The sequence below is a fragment of the Somniosus microcephalus genome, chromosome 3 (assembly GCF_052327205.1).
Source record: "Somniosus microcephalus isolate GS21.2 chromosome 3, FLI_Smic_1.0, whole genome shotgun sequence".
NCBI lineage: Eukaryota > Metazoa > Chordata > Chondrichthyes > Squaliformes > Somniosidae > Somniosus > Somniosus microcephalus.
In genome coordinates this window covers 371,950,688-371,976,424 of record NC_140989.1, presented here as the reverse complement: position 1 = coordinate 371,976,424, position 25,737 = coordinate 371,950,688, and the positions used below count along the sequence as shown (strand labels likewise).

Below are 25,737 nucleotides of genomic sequence, written 5' to 3'. Positions count from 1 at the left end.
CATCAATCCACTCAATCCTCGTCCAATCACCATCAATCCACTTAATCCTCGTCCAATCATCATCAATCCACTCAATCCTTGTCCAGTCAGTCAAACCACTCAATCCTTGTCCAGGCAAAATAATACTGATTGCTTGTCACCACAGGAAAAGGAGGAGGCCATTCAACCTCTCGAGCTTGTTCCGCCATTCAATTAGATCATAGCTGATCTGTATCTCAACTCCATCTACCCACCTTTACTCCCTCCTCCCTCCCTCCTTCCTCCCTCCTTCCTCCTCCTCCCGCAATCCTCCCTCTCTCCTCCCTCCCTCTCTCCTCCCTCCCTCTCTCCTCCCTCCCTCTCTCCTCTCTCCCTCTCTCCTCCCTCCCTCTCTCCTCACTCCTTCCCTCACTCCCTTCCTCCCTCTCTCCTTCCTCCTTCCTTCACTCCCTTCCTCCCTCTCTCCTCTTTTCTCCCTCCCTCCCTCTCTCCTCCCTCCCTCCTTTCTCCTCCCTCTCTCCTCACTCCCTCCCTCTCTCCTCACTCCCTCCCTCTCTCCTCACTCCCTCCCTCCCCCCTCTCTCTCTCCTCACTCCCTCCCTCACTCCAGTGTCAGGCTGGGCACTAATCTCCATGACTCTGTTTGAATGCAGTGCGTGTCGTATAGATTCGGCCTCAGGCTTGATGATCGCCTCGATATTGATCATTGAGTTATTGATCCCTCAGTGATTGAGCTGTGCTGGAGAATCGGCTGAGAGGAAACAGCCATTCCTGGAGTATTGGGAGTCACACTTTCTGTTCAATCTCTGTTAATTTTTCTGAACATTAAATTATTTTCTCAATTTCCAGCATGGAACAGGAGGAGGCCCATTCAGCCCCTCGAGCCTGTTCCACAGGAACAGGAGGAGGCCATTCAGCCCCTCAAGCCCGTTCCACAGGAACAGGATGAGGCCATTCAGCCCCTTGAGCCTGATCCATCATTCAATTAGATCGAGGTATCTTAACCCCATTTACCCGCCTTTGCTCCATATCCCTCGGTACCCTTACCCAACAAAAATCCATCCATCTCAGTCTTGAAAGCTCCAGTTGGCCCCCAGCCTCCACAGCTCTCTGAGGGAGAGAGTTCCAGATTTCCACTGCCCTTTGTGTGAAGAAATGCTTCCTGACATCACTCCTGAACGGCCTGGCTCTAATTTTAAGGTCCAAAGTGGAATATAATAGGAACATGAGAATTTCTGGATGATCAAAGACCCGAGTGACATGAATCAGTCATTCATAAAAGAAAGACTTATGAAATAATACTGAGTGGCCTGCAGGTGGCGCTGTCCAGGGAGATTATAAATACTCGGGCACGGGCCCAGCTTACGCAGGACATTCTTAACAGGAGCTAGTGAAGGACACAACTCGATCTCCATGTTGTAAAACAGTTGATTAAAGCTTTGTTTAACGCTTAGACCAAGTGCCTAGTAGTTTTCTTATGTCACCGAGTCCATCTAGTTCGCCTTCTACCATCCTGGTAATCGCACAATACAACGATAATGGCATTGTTGGCTAATCACAGCGATCAATCTCAATCAACCTTATTGACTTCTTTGAAGAAGTAACAGAAACAATAGATAAGGCCAATACAGTAGACGTAATATATTTGGAATTCCTAAAAGCCTTTGATAAGTTACTGCATAGCAAACTCATGACTAAGGTCAAAGCATGTGGAGTCAGGGGACAAGGAGTAGAATGGACAGCGAGCTGGCTACAGAACCGAGAGCGGGGGTTAAAGGTTAGTTACTCACACTGGCAAAAGTTGGGAAGTGATGTTCCACAGGGATCGGTGCTGGGAGCACCGTTGTTCACCATTTACATCAACGATTTGGACTCGGGAATCAGAAACACAAATTCAAATTTTGCTGACACACCAAATTGGGGGGTGTAGGTAATACAGAGGACTGCGACAACATACAGGAAGACATTCATAAACTTGCAGAATGGGTGTGTAACTGGCAAATGAACATCAATTTAGAGAAGTGTGAGGTGGTACATTTTGGTAGTACGAATAAGGAGGCCACATTCTTTTTGGAAAATTAGTGTCTAAATGGGGCAGAGGAGCAGGGCGATCTGGGGGTAGATACAAGATCACAAAAAGTAACACAGCAGGTGAACAAGGCCAAAAGAAAAATACAGGAACTGCGGCTCATTTCAAGCAGGATAGAATTGAAAAGCAGCGAATTCATGTTACGCTTGTATTGAAATTTGATTAGGCCACACTTGGAGTGCTGTGTGGGGGAACACTGGAGACTCCAGGAGGGCACAGGGAGCTGGGGAAACAGGCAGAAGTTCCAGAAATGGCTGCCATTGGAAAGGCTACACAACAAGGAAAGGTTAATGGAATAGTTGGAACAGAGAGATCTCGGGAGACAGATACACTGATCTACAGGGCAGATACACTGATCTACAGGGCAGATACACTGATCTACAGGGCAGATACACTGATCTACAGGGCAGATACACTGATCTACAGGGCAGATACACAGATCTAGCGGACAGATACACTGATCTAGTGGGACAGATACACTGATCTAGTGGGACAGATACACTGATCTAGTGGGACAGATACACTGATCTAGTGGGACAGATACACTGATCTAGTGGGACAGATACACTGATCTAGTGGGACAGATACACTGATCTAGTGGGACAGATACACTGATCTAGGGGGACAGATACACTGATCTACAGGGCAGATACACTTATCTACGGGGGACAGATACACTGATCTAGGGGGACAGATACAGTGATCTAGGGGGACACATACACTGATCTAGGGGGACAGATACACTGATCCAGGGGACAGATACACTGATCTAGGGGGACAGATACACGGATCTAGCGGGACAGATACACTGATCTAGGGGGACAGAAACACTGATCTAGGGGGACAGATACACTGATCCAGGGGACAGATACACTGATCTAGTGGGACAGATACACTGATCTAGGGCACAGATACACAGATCTAGGGCACAGATACACTGATCTAGGGGACAGATACACTGATCCAGGGGACAGATACACTGATCTAGTGGGACAGATACACTGATCTAGGGCACAGATACACTGATCTAGGGGACAGATACACTGATCTAGGGGACAGATACACTGATCTAGGGGACAGATACACTGATCTAGGGGACAGATACACTGTTCTAGGGGACAGATACACTGATCTAGGGGGAAAGATACACTGATCTAGGGGGAAAGATGCACTGATCTAGGGGGACAGATACACTGATCTAGGGGGACAGATACACTGATCTAGGGGGACAGATACACTGATCTAGTGGACAGATACACTGATCTAGTGGACAGATACACTGATCTAGTGGGACAGATACACTGATCTAGGGGGAAAGATACACTGATCTAGGGGACAGATACACTGATCTAGGGGGACAGATACACTGATCCAGGGGGACAGTTAAAATGATCTAGGGGGACAGGTACACTGATCTGGGGAGAAAGATACGCTGATCTAGGGGACAGATACACTGATCAAGGAACATATACACTGAGCTAGGGAACTGGTATACTGATCTAGCTGACAGATACTCTGATCTTAGGGACAGATACACCGATCTAGGGGGACAGATACACTGATCTTTGGGAGACAGATACACTGATGTAGGGGACAGATACACTGACGTAGGGACAGATACACTGATCTAGGGAGACATATACACTGATCTAGGGAGACAGTTACACTGATCTAGGGGATAGATACTCTGATCTAAGGGGACAGATCTGATCTAGGGGACAGATACACTGATCTAGGGGGACAGATACTCTGATCTAAGGGGACAGATACACTGATCTAGGGGACAGATACACTGATCTAGGGGACAGATACACTGATCTAGGGGACACACACTCTGATCTAAGGACAGATACACTGATCTAGGTGGACAGATACACTGATCTAGTGGACAGACACACTGATCTAGCGGACAGACACACTGATCTAGCGGACAGATACACTGATCTAGCGGACAGATACACTGATCTAGCGGACAGATACACTGATCTAGCGGACAGATACACTGATCTAGCGGACAGATACACTGATCTAGCGGACAGATACACTGATCTAGCGGACAGATACACTGATCTAGCGGACAGATACACTGATCTAGCGGACAGATACACTGATCTAGCGGGCAGATACACTGATCTAGCGGGCAGATACACTGATCTAGGGGCAGATACACTGATCTAGGGGCAGATACACTGATCTTTGGGAGACAGATACACTGACCTAGGGGTACAGATACACTGATGTCGGAGACAGATACAGTGACGTAGGGACAGATACACTGATCTAGGGAGACAGTTACACTGATCTCGGGGACAGATACTCTGATCTAAGGGATAGATACTCTGATCTAGGGAACACATACACTGATCTAGGGGACAGATACACTGATCTAGGGGACAGATACACTGATCTAGGGGTACAGATGCTCTGATCTATGGGACAGATACACTGATCTAGGGGACAGATACACAGATCTAGGGGATAGATACACTGATCTAGGGGACAGATACAAAGATCAATTGGACAGATACACTGACCTACGGGACAGATACACGGATCTAGGAGACAGATACGTTGATCTACGGGACAGGTACACTGATCTAGGGGACAGATTCATTGATCTAGGGGACAGATACACTGATCTAGGGAGACAGATACACTGATCTATGGAGACAATTACACTGATCTAGGGGGACAGATATACTGATCTAGGGAGACAGATACACTGATCTAGGGAGACAGATACACTTACCTAGGGGACAGATACACTGATCAAGGAACATATACACTGAGCTTAGGAACTGGTACACTGATCTAGCTGACAGATACTCTGATCTAGGGACAGATACACCGATCTAGGGGGCAGAGGCAGATACACTGATGTAGGGGACAGATGCACTGATCTAGGGGGACAGATACACTGATCTAGGGAGACAGATACACTGATCGAGGGGACCGATACACTGATCTAGGGGGACAGATGCACTGATCTAGGGGGACAGATGCACTGATCTAGGGGACAGATACACTGATCTTGGGAGACAGATACACTGATCTAGGGGACAGATACACTGATCTAGGGGGAAAGATACACTGATCTAGGGGGACAGATACAGTGATCTAGGGGGACAGATCACTGATCTAGGGGGCAGATACACTGATCTAGGGGGACAGTTAATCTGATCTAGTGGACAGATACACTGATCTAGAGGTACAGATACACTGATCTCGGGGACAGATACACTGATCTAGGGGACAGATACACTGATCTAGGGGACAGATACACTGATCTAGGGGACAGATACACTGATCTAGGGGACAGATACACTGTTCTAGGGGACAGATACACTGATCTAGGGGGAAAGATACACTGATCTAGGGGGAAAGATGCACTGATCTAGGGGGACAGATACACTGATCTAGGGGGACAGATACACTGATCTAGGGGGACAGATACACTGATCTAGGGGGACAGATACACTGATCTAGTGGACAGATACACTGATCTAGTGGACAGATACACTGATCTAGTGGGACAGATACACTGATCTAGGGGGAAAGATACACTGATCTAGGGGACAGATACACTGATCTAGGGGGACAGATACACTGATCCAGGGGGACAGTTAAAATGATCTAGGGGGACAGGTACACTGATCTGGGGAGAAAGATACGCTGATCTAGGGGACAGATACACTGATCAAGGAACATATACACTGAGCTAGGGAACTGGTATACTGATCTAGCTGACAGATACTCTGATCTTTGGGACAGATACACCGATCTAGGGGGACAGATACACTGATCTTTGGGAGACAGATACACTGATGTAGGGGACAGATACACTGACGTAGGGACAGATACACTGATCTAGGGAGACATATACACTGATCTAGGGAGACAGTTACACTGATCTAGGGGATAGATACTCTGATCTAAGGGGACAGATCTGATCTAGGGGACAGATACACTGATCTAGGGGGACAGATACACTGATCTAGGGGGACAGATACACTGATCTAGGGGACAGATACACTGATCTAGGGGACACACACTCTGATCTAAGGACAGATACACTGATCTAGGTGGACAGATACACTGATCTAGTGGACAGACGCACTGATCTAGCGGACAGACACACTGATCTAGCGGACAGATACACTGATCTAGCGGACAGATACACTGATCTAGCGGACAGATACACTGATCTAGCGGACAGATACACTGATCTAGCGGACAGATACACTGATCTAGTGGACAGATACACTGATCTAGCGGACAGATACACTGATCTAGCGGACAGATACACTGATCTAGCGGGCAGATACACTGATCTAGCGGGCAGATACACTGATCTAGCGGGCAGATACACTGATCTAGGGGCAGATACACTGATCTTTGGGAGACAGATACACTGACCTAGGGGTACAGATACACTGATGTAGGAGACAGATGCAGTGACGTAGGGACAGATACACTGATCTAGGGAGACAGTTACACTGATCTAGGGGACAGATACTCTGATCTAAGGGATAGATACTCTGATCTAGGGAACACATACACTGATCTAGGGGACAGATACACTGATCTAGGGGACAGATACACTGATCTAGGGGACAGATACACTGATCTAGGGGTACAGATGCTCTGATCTATGGGACAGATACACTGATCTAGGGGACAGATACACAGATCACAGAATCACAGAATCACAGAAACCCCACAGTGCAGATAGAGGCCATTTCGGCCCATCGAGCCTGCACCGACACATATCCCACCCGATCCTCGTAACCCCTACACCAACACATATCCCACCCTATCCCTGTAACCCCACGTATTTAATCCCCCTAACACTAAGGGTCAATTTATCATAGCCAATCAACCTAACCTGCACATCTTTGGACTGTGGGAGGAAACCGGAGCACCCGGAGAAAACCCACGCAAACACGGGGAGAATGTGCAAACTCCACACAGACAGTCACCCGAGGCCGGATTCGAACCCGGGTCTCTGGCGCTGTGAGGCAACAGTGCTAACCACTATGCCACCATCTAGGGGATAGATACACTGATCTAGGGGACAGATACAAAGATCAATTGGACAGATACACTGACCTACGGGACAGATACACGGATCTAGGGAACAGATACACTGATCTAGGGGACAGATACACTGATCTAGGGGACAGATACACTGATCTAGGGGTACAGATGCTCTGATCTATGGGACAGATACACTGATCTAGGGGACAGATACACAGATCTAGGGGATAGATACACTGATCTAGGGGACAGATACAAAGATCAATTGGACAGATACACTGACCTACGGGACAGATACACGGATCTAGGAGACAGATACGTTGATCTACGGGACAGGTACACTGATCTAGGGGACAGATTCATTGATCTTGGGGACAGATACACTGATCTAGGGAGACAGATACACTGATCTATGGAGACAATTACACTGATCTAGGGGGACAGATACACTGATCTAGGGAGACAGATACACTGATCTAGGGAGACAGATACACTTACCTAGGGGACAGATACACTGATCAAGGAACATATACACTGAGCTTAGGAACTGGTACACTGATCTAGCTGACAGATACTCTGATCTAGGGACAGATACACCGATCTAGGGGGCAGAGGCAGATACACTGATGTAGGGGACAGATGCACTGATCTAGGGGGACAGATACACTGATCTAGGGAGACAGATACACTGATCGAGGGGACCGATACACTGATCTAGGGGGACAGATGCACTGATCTAGGGGGACAGATGCACTGATCTAGGGGACAGATACACTGATCTTGGGAGACAGATACACTGATCTAGGGGACAGATACACTGATCTAGGGGGAAAGATACAGTGATCTAGGGGGACAGATACACTGATCTAGAGGTACAGATACACTGATCTCGGGGACAGATACACTGATCTAGGGGACAGATACACTGATCTAGGGGACAGATACAGGTAGATTATCCTTTATCCGAAAACCTCGGGACCAGCCGAGTTTCGGATAAAGGAGAATTTCGGATTTCGGAAGGTGGGTCGGCGGGGGGTCGGCGGCTGGCGGGGTCGGCGGTTGTCGGGGCTGGCGGGGGTCGGCGGTTGTCGGGGCTGGCGGGGTCGGCGGTTGTCGGGGCTGGCGGGGTCGGCAGCTGGTGGGGGGGTCGGCGGGGGGTCGTGCGCACGACTTACCCTTTATCCGAACTTCCGCAACCGGAACCCTCTAAAAACCGAAGGTTTTCTCGTTCAGCGTAAGCCGTACACGACGCTTACGCTGAACGAGAAAACCTTCGGTTTTTAGAGGGTTTCGGTTTTCGGAATTCCGGATAAAGGGTAGTCTAGGGGACAGATACACTGATCTAGGGGGACAGATGCACTGAACTAGGGGGACAGATACACTGATCTAGGGAGATAGATGCACTGATCTAGGGGGACAGATACACCGATCTAGGGAGACAGATACACCGATCTAGCGGACAGATACACCGACCTAGGCGACAGATACACCGATCAAGGGGACAGATACACTGATCTAGGGGGACAGATACACTGATCTCGGGGGACAGACACACTGATCTACGGGACAGATACACTGATCTAGGGGGAAAGATACACTGATCTAGGGGGACAGATACACTGATCTAGTGGACAGATACACTGATCTAGGGGCACAGATGCACTGAACTCGGGGACAGATACACTGATCTAGGGGACAGATACACTGATCTGGGGAGAAAGATACGCTGATCTAGGGGACAGATACACTGATCAAGGAACATATACACTGAGCTAGGGAACTGGTATACTGATCTAGCTGACAGATACTCTGATCTTAGGGACAGATACACCGATCTAGGGGGAGAGATACACTGATCTAGTGGACAGATACACTGATCTTTGGGAGACAGATACACTGACGTAGGGGTACAGATATTCTGATCTATGGGACAGATACACTGATGTAGGGGACAGATACACTGACGTAGGGACAGATACACTGATCTAGGGAGACATATACACTGATCTAGGGAAACAGTTACACTGATCTAGGGGATAGATACATTGATCTAAGGTCAGATACACTGATCTAGGGGGACAGTTACACTGATCTAGGGGACAGATACTCTGATCTAAGGGGACAGATACACTGATCTAGGGGACAGATACACTGATCTAGGGGGACAGATACGCTGATCAAGGGGACAGATACACTGATCTAGGGGACACACACACTGATCTAGGTGGGCAGATACACTGATCTAGGTGGACAGATACACTGATCTAGCGGACAGATACACTGATCTAGGGGGACAGATACACTGATGTAGGGAGACAGATACACTGATCTAGGGAGACAGATACACTGACCTAGGGGGAGAGATACACTGATCGAGGGGGACAGATACACTCACTGCACTCACTGATCTAGGGAGACAGATACACTGATCTAGTGAGACAGATACACTGATCTCGGGAGAAAGATACACTGATCTAGGGGGACAGATACACTGATCTAGGGAGACAGATACACTGATCTAGTGAGACAGATACACTGATCTCGGGAGAAAGATACACTGATCTAGGGGGACAGATACACTGATTTAGGGGACATATGAACTGATTTAGGTGACAGATACACTGAGCTAGAGGTTAGATACACTGATCTAGTGGATAGATACAATGATCTAGGGACAGATGCACTGATCTTTGGGAGACAGATACACTGACCTAGGGGTACAGATGCTGATCTCGGGTGCAGATACTCTGATCTAGTGGGACAGATACGCAGATCTAGGGGGAAATATACACTGATCTTGGGGGACAGGTACAGTGATCTAGGGGGACAGATACACTGTTCTAGTGGACAGATACACTGATCTAGTGGGACAGATACTCTGATCTTGGGGGACAGATACACTGATCTTGGGGGACAGATACACTGAGCTAGGGGGACAGATACACTGATCTAGGGGGACAGATACATTGATCTACAGGACAGATACACTGATCTAGGGGAAAGATACACTGATCTAGGGGGACAGATACAGTGAATTGGGGGACAGATACAGTGATCTAGGGGGACATATACACTGATATAGGGGACAGATACACTGATCTAGGGGACAGATATTCTGATCTAGGGGACAGATACACTGATCTCGGGGACAGATACACTGATCTAGGGGGACAGATACACTGATCTAGGGGACAGATACACTGATCTAGGGGACAGATACACAGATCTAGGGGATAGATACACTGATCTAGGGGACAGATACAAAGATCAATTGGACAGATACACTGATCTAGGGGACAGATATTCTGATCTAGGGGACAGATACACTGATCTCGGGGACTGATACACTGATCTAGGGGACAGATACACTGATCTAGGGGGACAGATACACTGATCTAAGGGGACAGATACACTGATCTCGGGGACTGATACTCTGATCTAGGGGACTGATACACTGATCTAGGGGGCAGATACACTGATCTATGGGGACAGATACACTGATCTATGGGGACAGATACACTGATCTAGTGGGACACATACACTGATCTAGGGGGAGAGTTAAACTGATTTAGGGGACAGATACACTGATCAAGGGGACAGATACACTGATCTAGCGGGACAGATACACTGATCTAGGGGACAGATACACTGATCTAGGGGACAGATACACTGATCTAGGGGACAGATACACTGATCTAGGGGACAGATACACTGTTCTGGGGGACAGATACACTGATCTGCGGGACAGATACACTGATCTAGGGGACATATACACTGATCTAGCCGACAGATACACTGATCTAGGGGACAGATACACTAATCTAGGGGACAGATATACTGAGCTAGGGGACAGATGCACTGATCTACGGGACAGATGCACTGATCTTGGGGACAGATGCACTGATCTAGGGGGATAGATACACTGATCTAGGGGCAGATACACTGAACTAGGGAGACTTACACTGATCTAGGGAGACAGATACACTGATCTATTGGGACAGATACACTGATCTACAGGACAGATACACTGTTCTAGGGTACAGGTACACTGATCTAGGGGGACAGATACACTGATCTAGGGGACAGATTCTCTGATCTAGGGGGACAGATACACTGATCTAGGGAGACAGATACACTGATCTAGGGGACAGATACACTGATCTAGGCGACAGATACACTGATATAGGGGACAGATACACTGATCTAGGGGGACAGATACACTGATCTAGGGGGACAGATACACTGATCTAGGGGACAGATAACTCTGATCTATGGGGACAGATACAATGATCTAGGGGGAGAGATACACTGATCTAGGGGGTCAGATACGCTGATCTAGGGACAGTTAAACTGATCTAAGGGACAGATACTCTGATCTAGGGGGACAGTTAAACTGATCTAGGGGACAGGTTAACTTATCTATGGAGACAGATACACTGATCTAGGGGACAGTTACACTGATCTAGGCGACAGACACACTGATCTAAGGACAGATACAATGATCTAGGGGGACAGATACACTGATCTAGGCGGACAGATACACTGACTACAGGAGACAGATACACTGATCTAGCGATCAGATACACTGATGCAGGGGACAGATACACTGATCTAGCGGGACAGATACACTGATCTAGGGGGACAGATGCACTGATCAAGGGGACAGATACACTGATCTAGCGGGACAGATACACTGATCTAGGGGGACAGATACACTGATCTAGCGGGACAGATACACTGATCTAGGGGGACAGATACTCTGATCTAGGGGATAGACACTGATCTGGGGGAAAGATACACTGATCTAGGGGGACAGTTAAACTGATCCATGAGACAGATACACTGATCTAGGAGGCAGATACACTGATCTAGGGGACAGATACACTGATCTATGGACAGATACGCTGAACTAGGGGACAGATACACTGCTCTAGGGGGACAGATACACTGCTGTAGGGGTCATTGACACTGATCTAGGGGAAATATACACTGATCTAGGGGGACAGATACACCGATCTTGGGGACAGATATACCGATCTTGGGGACAGATACACCGATCTAGGGAGACAGATACATTGACCTAGGGAGACAAATACACTGATCTAGGGCGACAGATACACTTATCTAGGGGACAGATACTATTCTGCCCTTGCAGCGTGTTCCTATGCAGAGCTAGACAGGTAGCTAACAACTTGATATCTTCCCATAAAAATCACAAGGCTTGACTTTTCTTGTAAAGTTTTACTGAAAGATTCTTATTGTAAAACTGAAATACAACACAGAAATGGAAGCACACATTAGTACACAAGCACATAACTGATATGCATACACAAATTTAGGTACGCCTGAGCAACACAGTACATTTGGCATGTAAATTACCAAACACGTGGAAACACAGCTTACTGTGAATATACATTTAGCAAACAGAAAGGCATTCTCTTACATTCACTTTAAATTAGCCCTGTACACAGTGCATCAAAATACAGCTACAAGTTAACCAGCTAGACAGAGAGCGAGCACTTCACGGCTAGCTGTGTAAGTTTGCTTACAGAGAAAAGTTACAAACTAAACATTTTCTGCAAAATATAGTGTTCACTAATCATCTATAACATTCTCAAGTACTTACAGACAAATAGTGTCCCAGGCCGGAGCGCAACAAGAAAATAACTTCCCAGACCATGTGTCGAGCTGCAGGTGTGTGATATACAGTTTACTTTACTGCACTTGCTAGGTACCAAATATCCACTAGGTGGCGGCACACAATGGAAATCGACCCAAATTACTCAAAACCCTGAATTAACGGGAAAACTAACAAATTCCTAATGGAAGGCAGCACACTCCCCGCTTGGTACAATTCCATTGTACCACTACAGATACAAAATTAAACCTAAAGAAAACATCCTTTGGCTGCAAACATACTCCGAATCCTTTCTCTAGTTTTGTTCAGAAAGGAGGACTACGATCTCTGAGACTGGCTTCAGAAACACTATGACAGTCCCCTCCTTGACAATCTTCACCTCCACCTTGCGAACCCTCTTGTCCCTGCTCGGCAGAGTTTTGACAACCAGTCCCACTGGCCATTCATTTCTGTGTGCTTGGCTGTCTTTCAGCAAGACAACATCTCCCACTTTGACATTTGGCTTGTCTTCTGTCCATTTCCTACGGCTCTGTAGGGTGGACAAATACTCTCCTCTCCATCTCTTCCAAAAAGTGTCTGCAAGACACTGGACTTGCTTCCACTGCTTCCCGTGCAGCTCAGCCATGTCGAAGTTTCCAGAGGGGGCTGAAATAGCACTCATCTTTTGAGTCAGGAGCATCGCTGGGGTGAGGACTGCAGGCATGTCTGGGTCGGTGGACACCGGCACCAGGGGTCTTGCATTCATGATCGCCATGACTTCAGCCATGAGAGTGCTCAAGACGTCGTGTGTGAGATGAGTGGGTCCCGTCCGAAGCAGCATAGCATCCAGAATACGCCTGGCAACACCGATGAGCCTCTCCCATGAACCACCCATGTGGGATGAATGCGGGGGGTTAAACACCCACGTGCATCCTTTCTTTTTGAGGTAGCTTCTTACCGCTGCATCGTCCGTGTGGATGTCCAACTCCTTACAGGCACCCACGAAGTTAGTCCCTCTGTCGGAGCGGAGAAGTTTGGCTGGACCACGGATTGAGAAAAACCTCCTCAGGGCACTGATGGTTAGGAAAGCTTTGTCATCCATGGGTAGTGTTGGTTTGTCATCATCCTTGGACCTTTCAAACACTGAGCATCCTAGGCTGTCTATGCTCACAGTGAGGCCTGCCTCTTCCTCACAGGCAGAGGAGGTTGACCTATGATGCTGCGTCATGCCATCGTAGTCTTCCTTTACCTGGATCCTGTTTGGGCATGGGCTGAGAAAGGATGTGCGACCGTTGTGCAACACGTTTGCTTTATATACGTTGACATCCGCTGGTTTGTGGACTGTTCCCAGGCAAACTCCACCCACGAGGACCCATCCCAGGTCAAGCCGCTGCGCATAAGGAGCATTGTGGGGCCCGTTGATTTGCTCACACACCTTGTGCACCCTTAAGATGTCTCTTCCCAAGAGCAGGAGGATTAGAGCGTCCGGGTCCACAGCTGGAATCTTGTTGGCAATTGGCTGTAGGTGGGGCTGATGGCGTGCGACCTCTGGGGAGGGAATTTCCGTCCTATCGTCTGGCATCATGTCACACTCAATTAAGGTGGGGAGGGGAAGCTGTAGTTTCCCATCCATGGACTCGATCATGAAGTTGCCAACTCTCCTACCCGTAGTCTCTGTTGTCCCTGCACAGGTTTTTAGCGTGTACGGAGCTGTGCTGGCCTTGACTTCAAAGAGATTGAAGAATTCTGTCTTCGTTAGAGACTTGTTACTTTGCTCATCAAGCACTGCGTACATCTTGATTGCCTTCTCCTTTCTCCCTGCGGGATATGCTTTAACCAAGCAGATTTTGGAGTATGAGCGTGGGCTGCTTGCATTTCCACAAACCTCTGTACACTTGGAGGTGACTGAAGAAGATGCGCTTTCGCTTTGCTGCCCGCTATCCTCTTTGTCAACCGCAGCACTCTCGGTGGTTGAAGGAGGAGGACCTGGATGCAGGGCTGCAATGTGTTTTTCACTGTCGCACTCGAAGCACTTGATTGTCGCCTTGCAGTCTTTTGCCATGTGCATAGTCGACCCACAACACCTGAAGCAGATGCGATTCTCTTTCAGGTATGATTTGCGCTCATCAATAGGCTTGTCTCTAAAGCTTCGACACTTTTTGAGTGGGTGGGGCTTCTTGTGTATTGGACACTGACGATCTGGGTCATCCACTTTATTCCCAGCAGAACTGGATTGGTTGACTGAGGGTTCGGCTGGAACATCTGTTTTGTGCACGCTCACAGAGGCTTTATTGCTGTACTTTGTGGGTTTCTCTGTTCTCGAAGGAGCGTAACTGCTGGAGGTGGAGAAAGTGAAACTTGGATCATTCCTCACCTTTGCCTGTTGTTGGACGAACCTGGAGAAGAGAGAGAAGGGGGGAAATGCCACTCCGTAGTTCTCCTTGTACTTGGATCCCTTAGCTATCCATTTCTCTTGAAGGTTGTAGGGGAGCTTTTCCACTATTGGGTTTACCCCACGAGCTGTATCCAAATACGAGAGGCCTGTCAGGTAACCTTCTCCCTTAGCACACTCCAGTTCGAGGAGAATGTCGCCCAGTTCTCGAAGCTCGACATTATCTTTGTTGGTTAGCTTCGGAAAGTCCTCAATCTTCTTAAGCAGTGCGTGTTCAATGACTTCTGGTGTCCCATAACAGTCTTCGAGACATTGCCAAACCAGGTTGAGGCCTGCTGTGGGATTGCGGATGTGCGCTGAGCAAATTCTCCTCGCCTGTTCTGACGACTCCGCTCCGAGCCACTTTGTCATCAAATCTAGTTCTTCTCTGGCTGAGAGATTCAAGTCCTTGGTGGTACTCAGGAAGGACGCTTTCCATGACCAATAATTTTCAGGACTGTCATCAAATTCTAGAAGACCTGATCTTAACAATTCTCGGCGGATGAGGTACCTAGCGAGGTCGTGTGCACCTTGTGGCTCGGGTGAGGACTGCTTGGCTGGATTGGCCGAGTGCTGTGGAGGTCTCTGCAGGTAAGTCTTACTTGTTTCTTCTCCTTTAAGCTCAGTGTCTCCGAAAACAGGCTGTTTGTTACTGTGGTGAGTAGCTGGTTCTGCGTCGAGATACCTGGATGTTTCCTTGAAGAACAATTTTAGTGTTGTTGGACATACTCACTTGTACGTTGCACTGGACTGAGCGGCTGTTCTGGAACATATGGTTCATGGCTGTGCTCCCCGCCTTTGTTCTCCTCACCTTCTTCATAAGCTGCAGCTTCAGCGGCAGCGGCAGCTCTCTGGCTTTGGAGAATGTGGAGACTGGCATCGAGGTCAGCTCTCTGCTTCATCGCACTAGCGTCGAGGTCAGCTCTCTGCTTCATCACACTAGTGTCGAGGTCAGCTCTCTGCTTCATCACACTAGCTTCTTTTTCAGCGAAGGACAATTGAGCCTGGGCAGCTTTTGCCTTGGCATGTGCTTTGGCAGATGCAGAAGCTGTCGATGACGACGGTCTGCTGGACCGCCGAGATGATCTAGAGGATGCTTTAGAGGACTGTGACTTGGCATCACTTGGTCGAAGAGGCTCATGCTTCTCGGTTGGCTGGTCGACGTCCTCTATGGTATATTGTCTTCCTGAGCGTAGATTCATGGTAGCTGAGTGGTATCTTCTTGTGCTTGAGCCCGCTGTGCTGTTGTCTTTTCACTATTCTGCCCTTGCAGCGCGTTCCTATGCAGAGCTAGACAGGTAGCTAACAACTTGATATCTTCCCATACCATGTGTCGAGCTGCAGGTCTTTGATATACAGTTTACTTTACTGCACTTTACTGCACTTGCTAGGTACCAAATATCCACTAGGTGGCGGTACACAATGGAAATCGACCCAAATTACTCAAACCCCTGAATTAACTGGAAAACTAACAAAAATTCCTAAAGGAAGGCAGCACAGATACACTGATCTAGGTGGACAGATACAATGATCTAGGGGACAGATACACTGATCTAGGGACAGATACACTGAACTAGGGAGACAGATACACTGATCTAGGGAGACAGATACACTGATCTAGGGACAGATACACTGATCTATGGGACAGATACACTAATCTAGGGACAGATGCACTGAACTAGGGAGACAGATACAATGGTCTAGGGGACAGATACACTGATCTATGGGACAGATCCACTGATCTAGGGACAGATGCACTGAACTAGGGAGACAGATACAATGATCTAGGGAGACAGATACAATGATCTAGGGAGACAGATACACTGATCTATGGGACAGATACACTAATCTAGGGACAGATGCACTGAACTAGGGAGACGGATACAATGATCTAGGGAGACAGATACACTGATCTATGGGACAGATACACTGATCTATGGGACAGATACACTGATCTAGGGACAGATACACTGAACTAGGGAGACAGATACAATGATCTAGGGGACAGATACACTGATCTATGGGACAGATACACTGATCTAGGGGACAGATACACTGATCTATGGGACAGATACACTAATCTAGGGACAGATACACTGATCTATGGGACAGATACACTAATCTAGGGACAGATACGCTGATCTAGGGGACAGATACACTGATCTAGGGACAGATACACTGATCTAGGGACAGATACACTGAACTAGGGAGACAGATACAATGATCTAGGGGACAGATACACTGATCTATGGGACAGATACACTGATCTATGGGACAGATACACTGATCTATGGGACAGATGCACTGATCTAGGGGGACAGATACTCTGACCTAGGGGGACAGATACTCTGATCTAGGGGGACAGATACTCTGATCTAGTGGACAGACACACTGATCTAGGGAACAGATACACTGATCTAGGGGACAGATACACTGATCTAGGGACAGATACACTGAACTAGGAAGACAGATACACTGATCTAGGGGACAGATACACCTAACTAGGGAGACAGATACACTGATCTAGGGGACAGATACACCTAACTAGGGAGACAGATACACTGATCTAGGTGGACAGATACTCTGATCTAGGGGACAGATACACTGATCTAAGGACAGATGCACTGATCTAGGGGGACAGGTACACTGATCTAGGGGACAGATACACCTAACTAGGGAGACAGATACACTGATCTAGGGGGCAGATACTCTGATCAAGAGGACAGATACTGTGATCTAGGGGGACAGATGCACTGATCAAGGGGACAGATACACTGATCTAGGGGACAGACACACTGATCTAAGGACAGATAAACTGATCTAGGTGACAGATACACTGATCTAGCGGGACAGATACACTGATCGTGGGGACAGATACTCTGATCTAGTGGTCAGATACGCTGATCTGGGGGGACAGTTAAACTGATCTAAGGGACAGATACTCTAATCTATGGGGACAGATAAACTGATTTAGGGGACAGATACTCTGATCTAGGGGACAGATATTGTGATCTAGGTGGACAGATACACTGATCTAGGTGGACAGATACACTGATCTAGGGGGACAGATACACTGATCTAGGGGGACAGATACACTGATCTAGGGGGACAGATACACTGATCTAATGGACAGATACACTGATCTCGGGATCAGATACACTGATCGAGGGGACAGATACACTGATCTAGCGGGACAGATACACTGATCTAGGGGGACAGATGTACTGATGAAGGGGACAGATACACTGATCCAGGGGACAGACACACTGATCTAAGGACAGATACACTGATCTATGGGATAGACACACTGATCTAGGGGAAAGATACACTGATCTAGTGGACATATACACTGATCGAGGTGGACAGATACACTGATCTAGGGGATAGATACACTGATCTAGGGGATAGATACACTGATCTGGGGGACAGATACACTGATCAAGGGCACAGATACACTGATCTAGGGGGCCAGATACACTGATCTAGGGGACAGATACACTGATCCAGCGGACAGATACACTGATCTAGGGGACAGATACACTGATCTAGGGGACAGATACACTGATCTAGGGGACAGATACTCTGATCTAGGGGACAGATACACTGATCAAGGGGACAGATACTCTGATCTAGGGGACAGATACACTGATGTGGGGGACAGTTAAACTGATCTAGGAGACAGATACACTGATCTAGGTGGACAGATACACTGATCTAGAAGACAGATACACTGATGTGGGGGACAGTTAATCTGATCTAGGAGACAGATACACTGATCTAGGTGGACAGATACACTGATCTAGGGGACAGATACTCTGATCTAGGAGACAGATACACTGACCTAGGTGGACAGATACACTGATCTAGGGGGACAGTTAAACTGATCTAGGGGAGAGATACACTTAACTAGGGGATAGATTCTCTGATCTAGGGGTCAGATACACTGATCTAGGGAACAGATACACTGATCTCGGGGACAGGCACACTGATCTAGGGGACATATACTCTGATCTAGTGGACAGATACAATGATCTAATTTAAAGATTCAAACCCCAATTGCGGCTGTAATCCCTGAGATTATGTTAAATATCTGAGCCTCAGAGTTATTAAGTTCCTTCTGGTAGAGGGCACTCAGGGAATGATTAATTTCTTCCCATCGATGCTCATGTTCCATGATCCAGAGTTCGCATCTCTCAGTTGGATTGTAACTTTTGGATGCTGCGTAGTACATCTCAACATCCAATTACATCCTTGGTTTTATTCGAGTGTGAGCATATCGAGATTCCACAGATAACGGCCCATCTAGTTTATCCATAGGATCAATGGAACATGCGGGCCCATTCAATTCATCGAGCCTGTTCCACCATCCATTTGGATCATTGGATCATGGCTGATCGGTATCTTAACTCCATCTACCCACCTTGGTTCTGTAACTGTTCCACAGGTCAGAGAAGCTGCATCGCTAGGACCCCATGGAGACGGCTTCACTGGCTGGAGGAGCGCCATCACCTCCCAAACCCGTGACCTCTCTCATCTCCATTATTTGATGTATATTAATTACTGGGACTTGGGTGTACAGGGCACAATTTCAAACAATACTCAGAGATGTAGTAAACAGTGAGGCTGAGCCTTCAAGAGGAAAGCGACAAGCTGGTGGGCGGACACATGGCAGATGATATTCAATGCAGAAAAGTGTGAGGTGATGTATTTTGGTAGGAAGAATGAGGAGAGACAATACATACTAAATGGTACAATAGTAAAGGGGGTGTAAGAACAGAGAGACCTGGGGGTGTTTGTGCACAGATCTTTGCAGGTAGGAGGACAGATGAACAAAGCTGTTAATAAAGCAGATGGGATGCTGGGCTTTATAAACAGAGGCAGAGAGTACAAAAGGCAGGAGGTGATGCTGATCCTTTATCAAACACTGCGGTCCCAGCTGGAGTACCGTGTTCAATTCTGGGCACCGCACTTTAGGAAGGACGGGGTGGGTTTGGAGAGGGAGCAGTGGAGAGTTGCAAGAGTGATTCCAGGGATGAGGGACTTCATTACATGGATAGACTGGAGAAGCTGGGGTTGTTCTCCTTAGAGCAGAGAAGGCTGAGAGGAGATTTGATAGAGGTGTTTAATATCATGAAAGTTTTTGATAGAGTAAATAAAGACAATCTGTTTTCAATGGCTGAAGAGTTGATAACGAGAAAGTACAGATTTAAGGTGATTGGCAAAAGAACCAGAGGGGAGATGAGGACATTTCCACACAGCGAGTGGTGAGGATCTGGAATGCGCTGCCTGATAGGGTGCTGGAGACAGATTCAATAGTCGCGTCAACAGGGAATTGGATAAATATTTGAAGGAGAAAAATTTGCAGGGCTGTGGGGAAAGAGCGGGGGAGTGGGACTAACTGGATCGCTCTTCGAAAGAGCCGGCGCAGACTCGATGGGCCGAATGGCCTCCTTCTGTGCTGTGCTATTCTATTCTAACCTTCATTACCTTTATCCAACAAAAATCGATCAATCTCAGTTTTGAAATTTTCCAATTGATCCCCAGCCTCCACAGCTCTCTGAGGGAGAGAGTTCCAGATTCCCACTGCCCTTTGTGTGAAGAAGTGCTTCCTGACATCACCCCTGAACGGCCTGGCTCTAATTTTAAGGTTCTGCCCCCTTGTTCTGGACTCCCCCCACCAGAGGAAATAGTTTCTCTCTATCGACCCGATCAACTCCTTTAATCATCTTAAACACCTCGATTTGATCACCCCTTAATCTTCTAAACTCGAGGAATACAAGCCCAGTCTGTGCAACCTGGCCTTGGAGTTTAACCCTTTTAGCCCCTTTTACAGTGAGGTGCTGACTTTAAACCGTGGTCCCGTCTGCTCAGGGTTCCTGTGTGCCACAGGCCCAATCCACCATCTCAGCACTGCAATATTTTTATTTTTATTTTGTCAGATTAAATGTACAATAGTTTTCTGAAATGGCCCTGTTATTCTATTTGAACGGCAGTGTTGTGATTATGTTACAGGATCAGTAATCCAGAGGCCTGGACTAATAATTCAGTGAATGTTAATTTATATCCCACCCGGGCAAGTTGAGAATTTGAATTCAGCTTAAAAAATCTGGGAATAAAATCCTGGGATCAGTCAAAGTGGCCATGAATCTGTCGGATTGTGTAAAAACCCAACGGGTTCACTGATGTCCTTCAGGGAAGGAAACCTGCCGTCCTTACCCGGTCTGGGCCTATAGGTGACTCCAGTCCCACACCAGCCTGATTGACTCTGAACTGTCCTCTGAAGTGGCCGAGCGAGACCCTCAGTTTGTATCAAACCCGCTCCCAGCGGTTCAAGAAGGCGGCCCACCCCCACCTTCTCAGGGCAACTGGGGATGGGCTATAAGTGCCGGCCGTGCCAGCGACGCCCACATCCTGAGAACAAATAAAAACAAATTCTACAAGTGGATTCTGTCCCTTGGCTGCGAATCTCTGAGTGTCACCCACAGGTGGAATTTGCTGCGTGTGAATCCCGACTCATCGACCTTTCTGCGTGTTCTCTCTAATTTGTCTTTTATCTCTTGTGCTGCAGGGAATTCCAGGTGGTACCGGACTTAAAGGTGAATCTGGTGATCTTGGTCCACAGGTAAATTCCATTTTATTTTTGCCTCACATTTAATTCAATGTCAACAGACAGACGGTGAGTGCACTCAACCAGCACGTGTTTCAGAAGAACAGTTTAACATACATTGATTAGCGATGTGAAGCAATGCACTTTGGTAGGAAGAACGAGGAAGGGTACAATTCTAAAGGGGGTGCAGGATCAGAGTGACCTGGGGGTATCTGTGCACAAATCGTTGAAGGTGCAAGGCAGGTTCAGAAGGCTGCTAAAAAAATACGGGATCTGGGCTTTATTAATAGAGGCATAAAGTACAAAATCAAGGAGGTTATGTTAAACCTTTATAAATCTCTGGTGAGGCCCCAGCTGGAGTGTTGTGTCCAATTCTGGGCACCACACTTTAGGAAGGATGTCAAGGCCTTGGAGAGGGTGCAGAGGAGATTTACTAGAATGGTCCCAGGGATGAGGGACTTCAGTTATGTAGAGAGACTGGAGAAGCTGGGATTGTTCTCCTTAGAGCAGAGAAGGTGAAGGGAAGATTTAATTGAGGTGTTTAAAATTATGATGTGTTTTGACAGGAGAGTAAATAAGGGGAATTATTTTTACACAGCGAGTTGTTGTGATCTGGAATGCGCTGCCTGAAAGGGCGGTGGAAGCAGATTCAATAGTAACTTTCAAAAGGGAATTTGTGAAATATTTTTCTTTATGGAGCTTGTATTGTGCCAATGCCTGTGACACAGACCCTCACTATGAGTCCTTTCTTATCCAGGGTCCCAGAGGGGTTCAAGGATCTAGTGGTCTGTCAGGAAAGCCAGGGAAGAGGGTAAGTACCGAGCCGAAGCTCATCCTCCTCCTCGCTTGTTTATTTTTTACATTTCTTTTGGAAACCCTGGTAAGTACAGAAATGGAAACTGCCTTGGCCTTGTGCTGATTGTCTATCCATTTGTTTAATGAACTCAGTGATACCTTTATATCGAATTACACTCCCGCTGTCCCCGAACCTCCTTCCCCGATCCCTGACCCTTGATCCCTGTTTCCCAATCCTTGATCCTCGATCCTCGTTCCTGACCCCGTTCCCTGTTTCCCGTTCCCCGATCCCCAATCCCCGATCCCCAATCCCTATTCCCTGATCTCCATTTCCCAATTCTTGATCCCCATTCCCCGACCCCTTTCCCTGTTTCCCGACCCCCGATCCCCGTTCCCCAATTCATGATCCCCGTTCCCTGATCCCCATTCCCCGACCCCATTCCCTGTTTCCTGAACCCTAATCCCCACTCTCTGATCCCCATTCCTTGATTCCCGTTCCCAGATCTCCATTTCCCGTTCCCCGGTCCCCATTTCCTGATCCCTGTTCCTCGATCCCTGTTCCCCGATCCGCGTTCCCCATCCCCATTCCCTGATCCCCATTTCCCCGATCCCCATTCCCCATGTACCAGGTTCCTCTCCCACGCTGTTTTAACTCCCGTGGTTTTCTTTCCTTCAATGTCTCACCATAGTCTCTTAACATTTCCAGGGTCGTTCAGGTGCCGATGGTTCCCGGGGAATGCCGGGAGAACCAGGAGCAAAGGTAATTTAAACAACAAACAACAACCTACTGTTATATAGCAGCCTAAGGCGCTTCACAGGAGCATTATCAATCAAGAGTTGACACTGAGACACAGGAGATATTAGTACAAAAGCAAAATACTGCGGATGCTGGAAATCTGAAAGAACAACAGAAAATGCTGGAAACACTCAGCAGGTCAGGCAGCATCGTAGAGAGAAAAACAGAGTTAACGTTTCAGGTCGATGGCTCTTCGTCAGAACCAGGAGATATTGGGACAAGTGACCAAAAGCTTGGTCAAAGAGGGAGGTTTTAAGGAGCATCTTAAAGGAGGAGAGAGAGGGGGAGAGGTTTAGGGAGGGAATTCCAGAGCTTAGGGCCCAGGCAGCTGAAGGCACGGCCGCCAGTGGTGGAGCGATTAAAATCAGGGATGGACAAGAGGCCAGAATTGGAGGTTACAGAGATCTGGGAGGGTTGTGGGCTGGAGGAGGTTACAGAGATAGGGAGGGGCGAGGCCATGGAGGGGTTTGAACACAAGGATGAGAATTTTAAAATCGAGGCATTGCTGGACCAGAAGCCAATGTAGGTCATACAATAATGGAATGCCATCAACTGAAGGAGACATTAGATGGGGTGACTGAAACTCGTTCAGTAAAGTGGGTTGTAAAGGAGGAGAGAGGGAGTAAAGGTTAAAGGAGGGAATTTACTCTTGTCAACCTTGTGGTGTTTGGCACATTAGAGATTGGTCCTTGCACGGGTTTCTCAATAATAATACAATATTAATGCATTTGAATTGACACAGACACAAACACACCGGCAGATTCTCACACACACACTCACATACACTCACTCACACACATACTCACACACACACACACACACACACACACACACACACACACACACACTCTCACACACACACTCGTACTCACACACACTCAGACACACGCACTCACACAAACACACACACCCTCACAGACACACTCGCACACACACAAACACACTCGCACTCACACACACACACACACACACTCACACATACACTCGCACACACACACACTCACACACTCACACTCACACTCAATCACACACACTCACACTCAATCACACACACTCACACTTAATCACACACTCACACACACTCACTCAATCACACACTCACACGCACACATACACTCACACTCACACACACACTCACACTCACACACACACACTCACACACTCGCACTCACACTCTCTCACACACACACTCACTCACACTCACACACACACTCACTCGCACTCACACACTCAGACACACTGAGACACACACACTCACACAAACACACACCCTTGCACTCACTCACACACACTCGCACTCACACACACACACACACACACACACAACACACACACACTCGCACTCGCACTCGCACTCGCACTCGCACTCGCACTCGCACCCGCACCCGCACCCGCACTCGCACACTCACTCGCACTCTCACACACACACTCACTCACTCGCACTCACACACACACACACACACACACACACTCAGACACACACTGAGACACACACACTCACACAAACACACACACAAGCACACACTCACACTCACAAACTCACACACACTCACACACACACACACACCCTCGCACTCACTCACACACACTCTCACTCACACGCACTCACTCACACACACTTACACTCACACACACCCACACACACCCACACACACACCCACACCCACACCCACACCCACAGTCACACTCACACCCACACACACACACTCACACTCACACACCTCACACACACTCACACTCACTCACTCACACTCACACACACACCCACACTCACTCTCACTCTCACCCACTCACACCACTCACTCACACACACCCACACTCACACACACACCCACACTCTCTCTCACACACACACACACACACCACACACCACACACACACACACACACACACACACACACTCACACACCCACACACTCCCACACACTCCCACTCACTCACACACTCACACTCACACCCCTCACTCACACACACTCACTCACACACACACTCTCACACACACTTACTCACACACACTCCCACATGCACACTCACTCACTCACACTCACTCACACTCACACACACATCACACCACACTCAACACACTCACACCCACACCACACACACACACTCACACACTCACACCACTCACCACACACACCACACACACACACACACACACTCACACACACTCACACCACACACTCACACCACACACTCACACACACACACACACCCACACCACACACAACACACACTCACACACACACTCACACACACACACACACTCACACTCACTCACACACCACACACACACACACACACACACACACTCAACACACACTCACACATCACACACACTCACACACACACACACACCACACACTCACACTCACACTCACACTCA

The 25,737-nt window shown here is 47.9% G+C and overlaps 1 protein-coding gene across 1 annotated transcript in view; it reads left to right on the top strand.

The window, feature by feature from the left end:
- The window catches only part of LOC147122437 (collagen alpha-1(XI) chain-like), a 745,903-nt gene that overhangs the window by 199,477 nt on the left and 520,689 nt on the right, over positions 1-25,737 (top strand). The window contains exons 15-17 of the mRNA XM_085983595.1: positions 21,722-21,775; positions 22,518-22,571; positions 23,262-23,315. Of these exons, the coding sequence (XP_085839721.1) occupies positions 21,722-21,775; positions 22,518-22,571; positions 23,262-23,315 (162 nt within the window). The remainder of the gene's footprint in view (positions 1-21,721; positions 21,776-22,517; positions 22,572-23,261; positions 23,316-25,737) is intronic.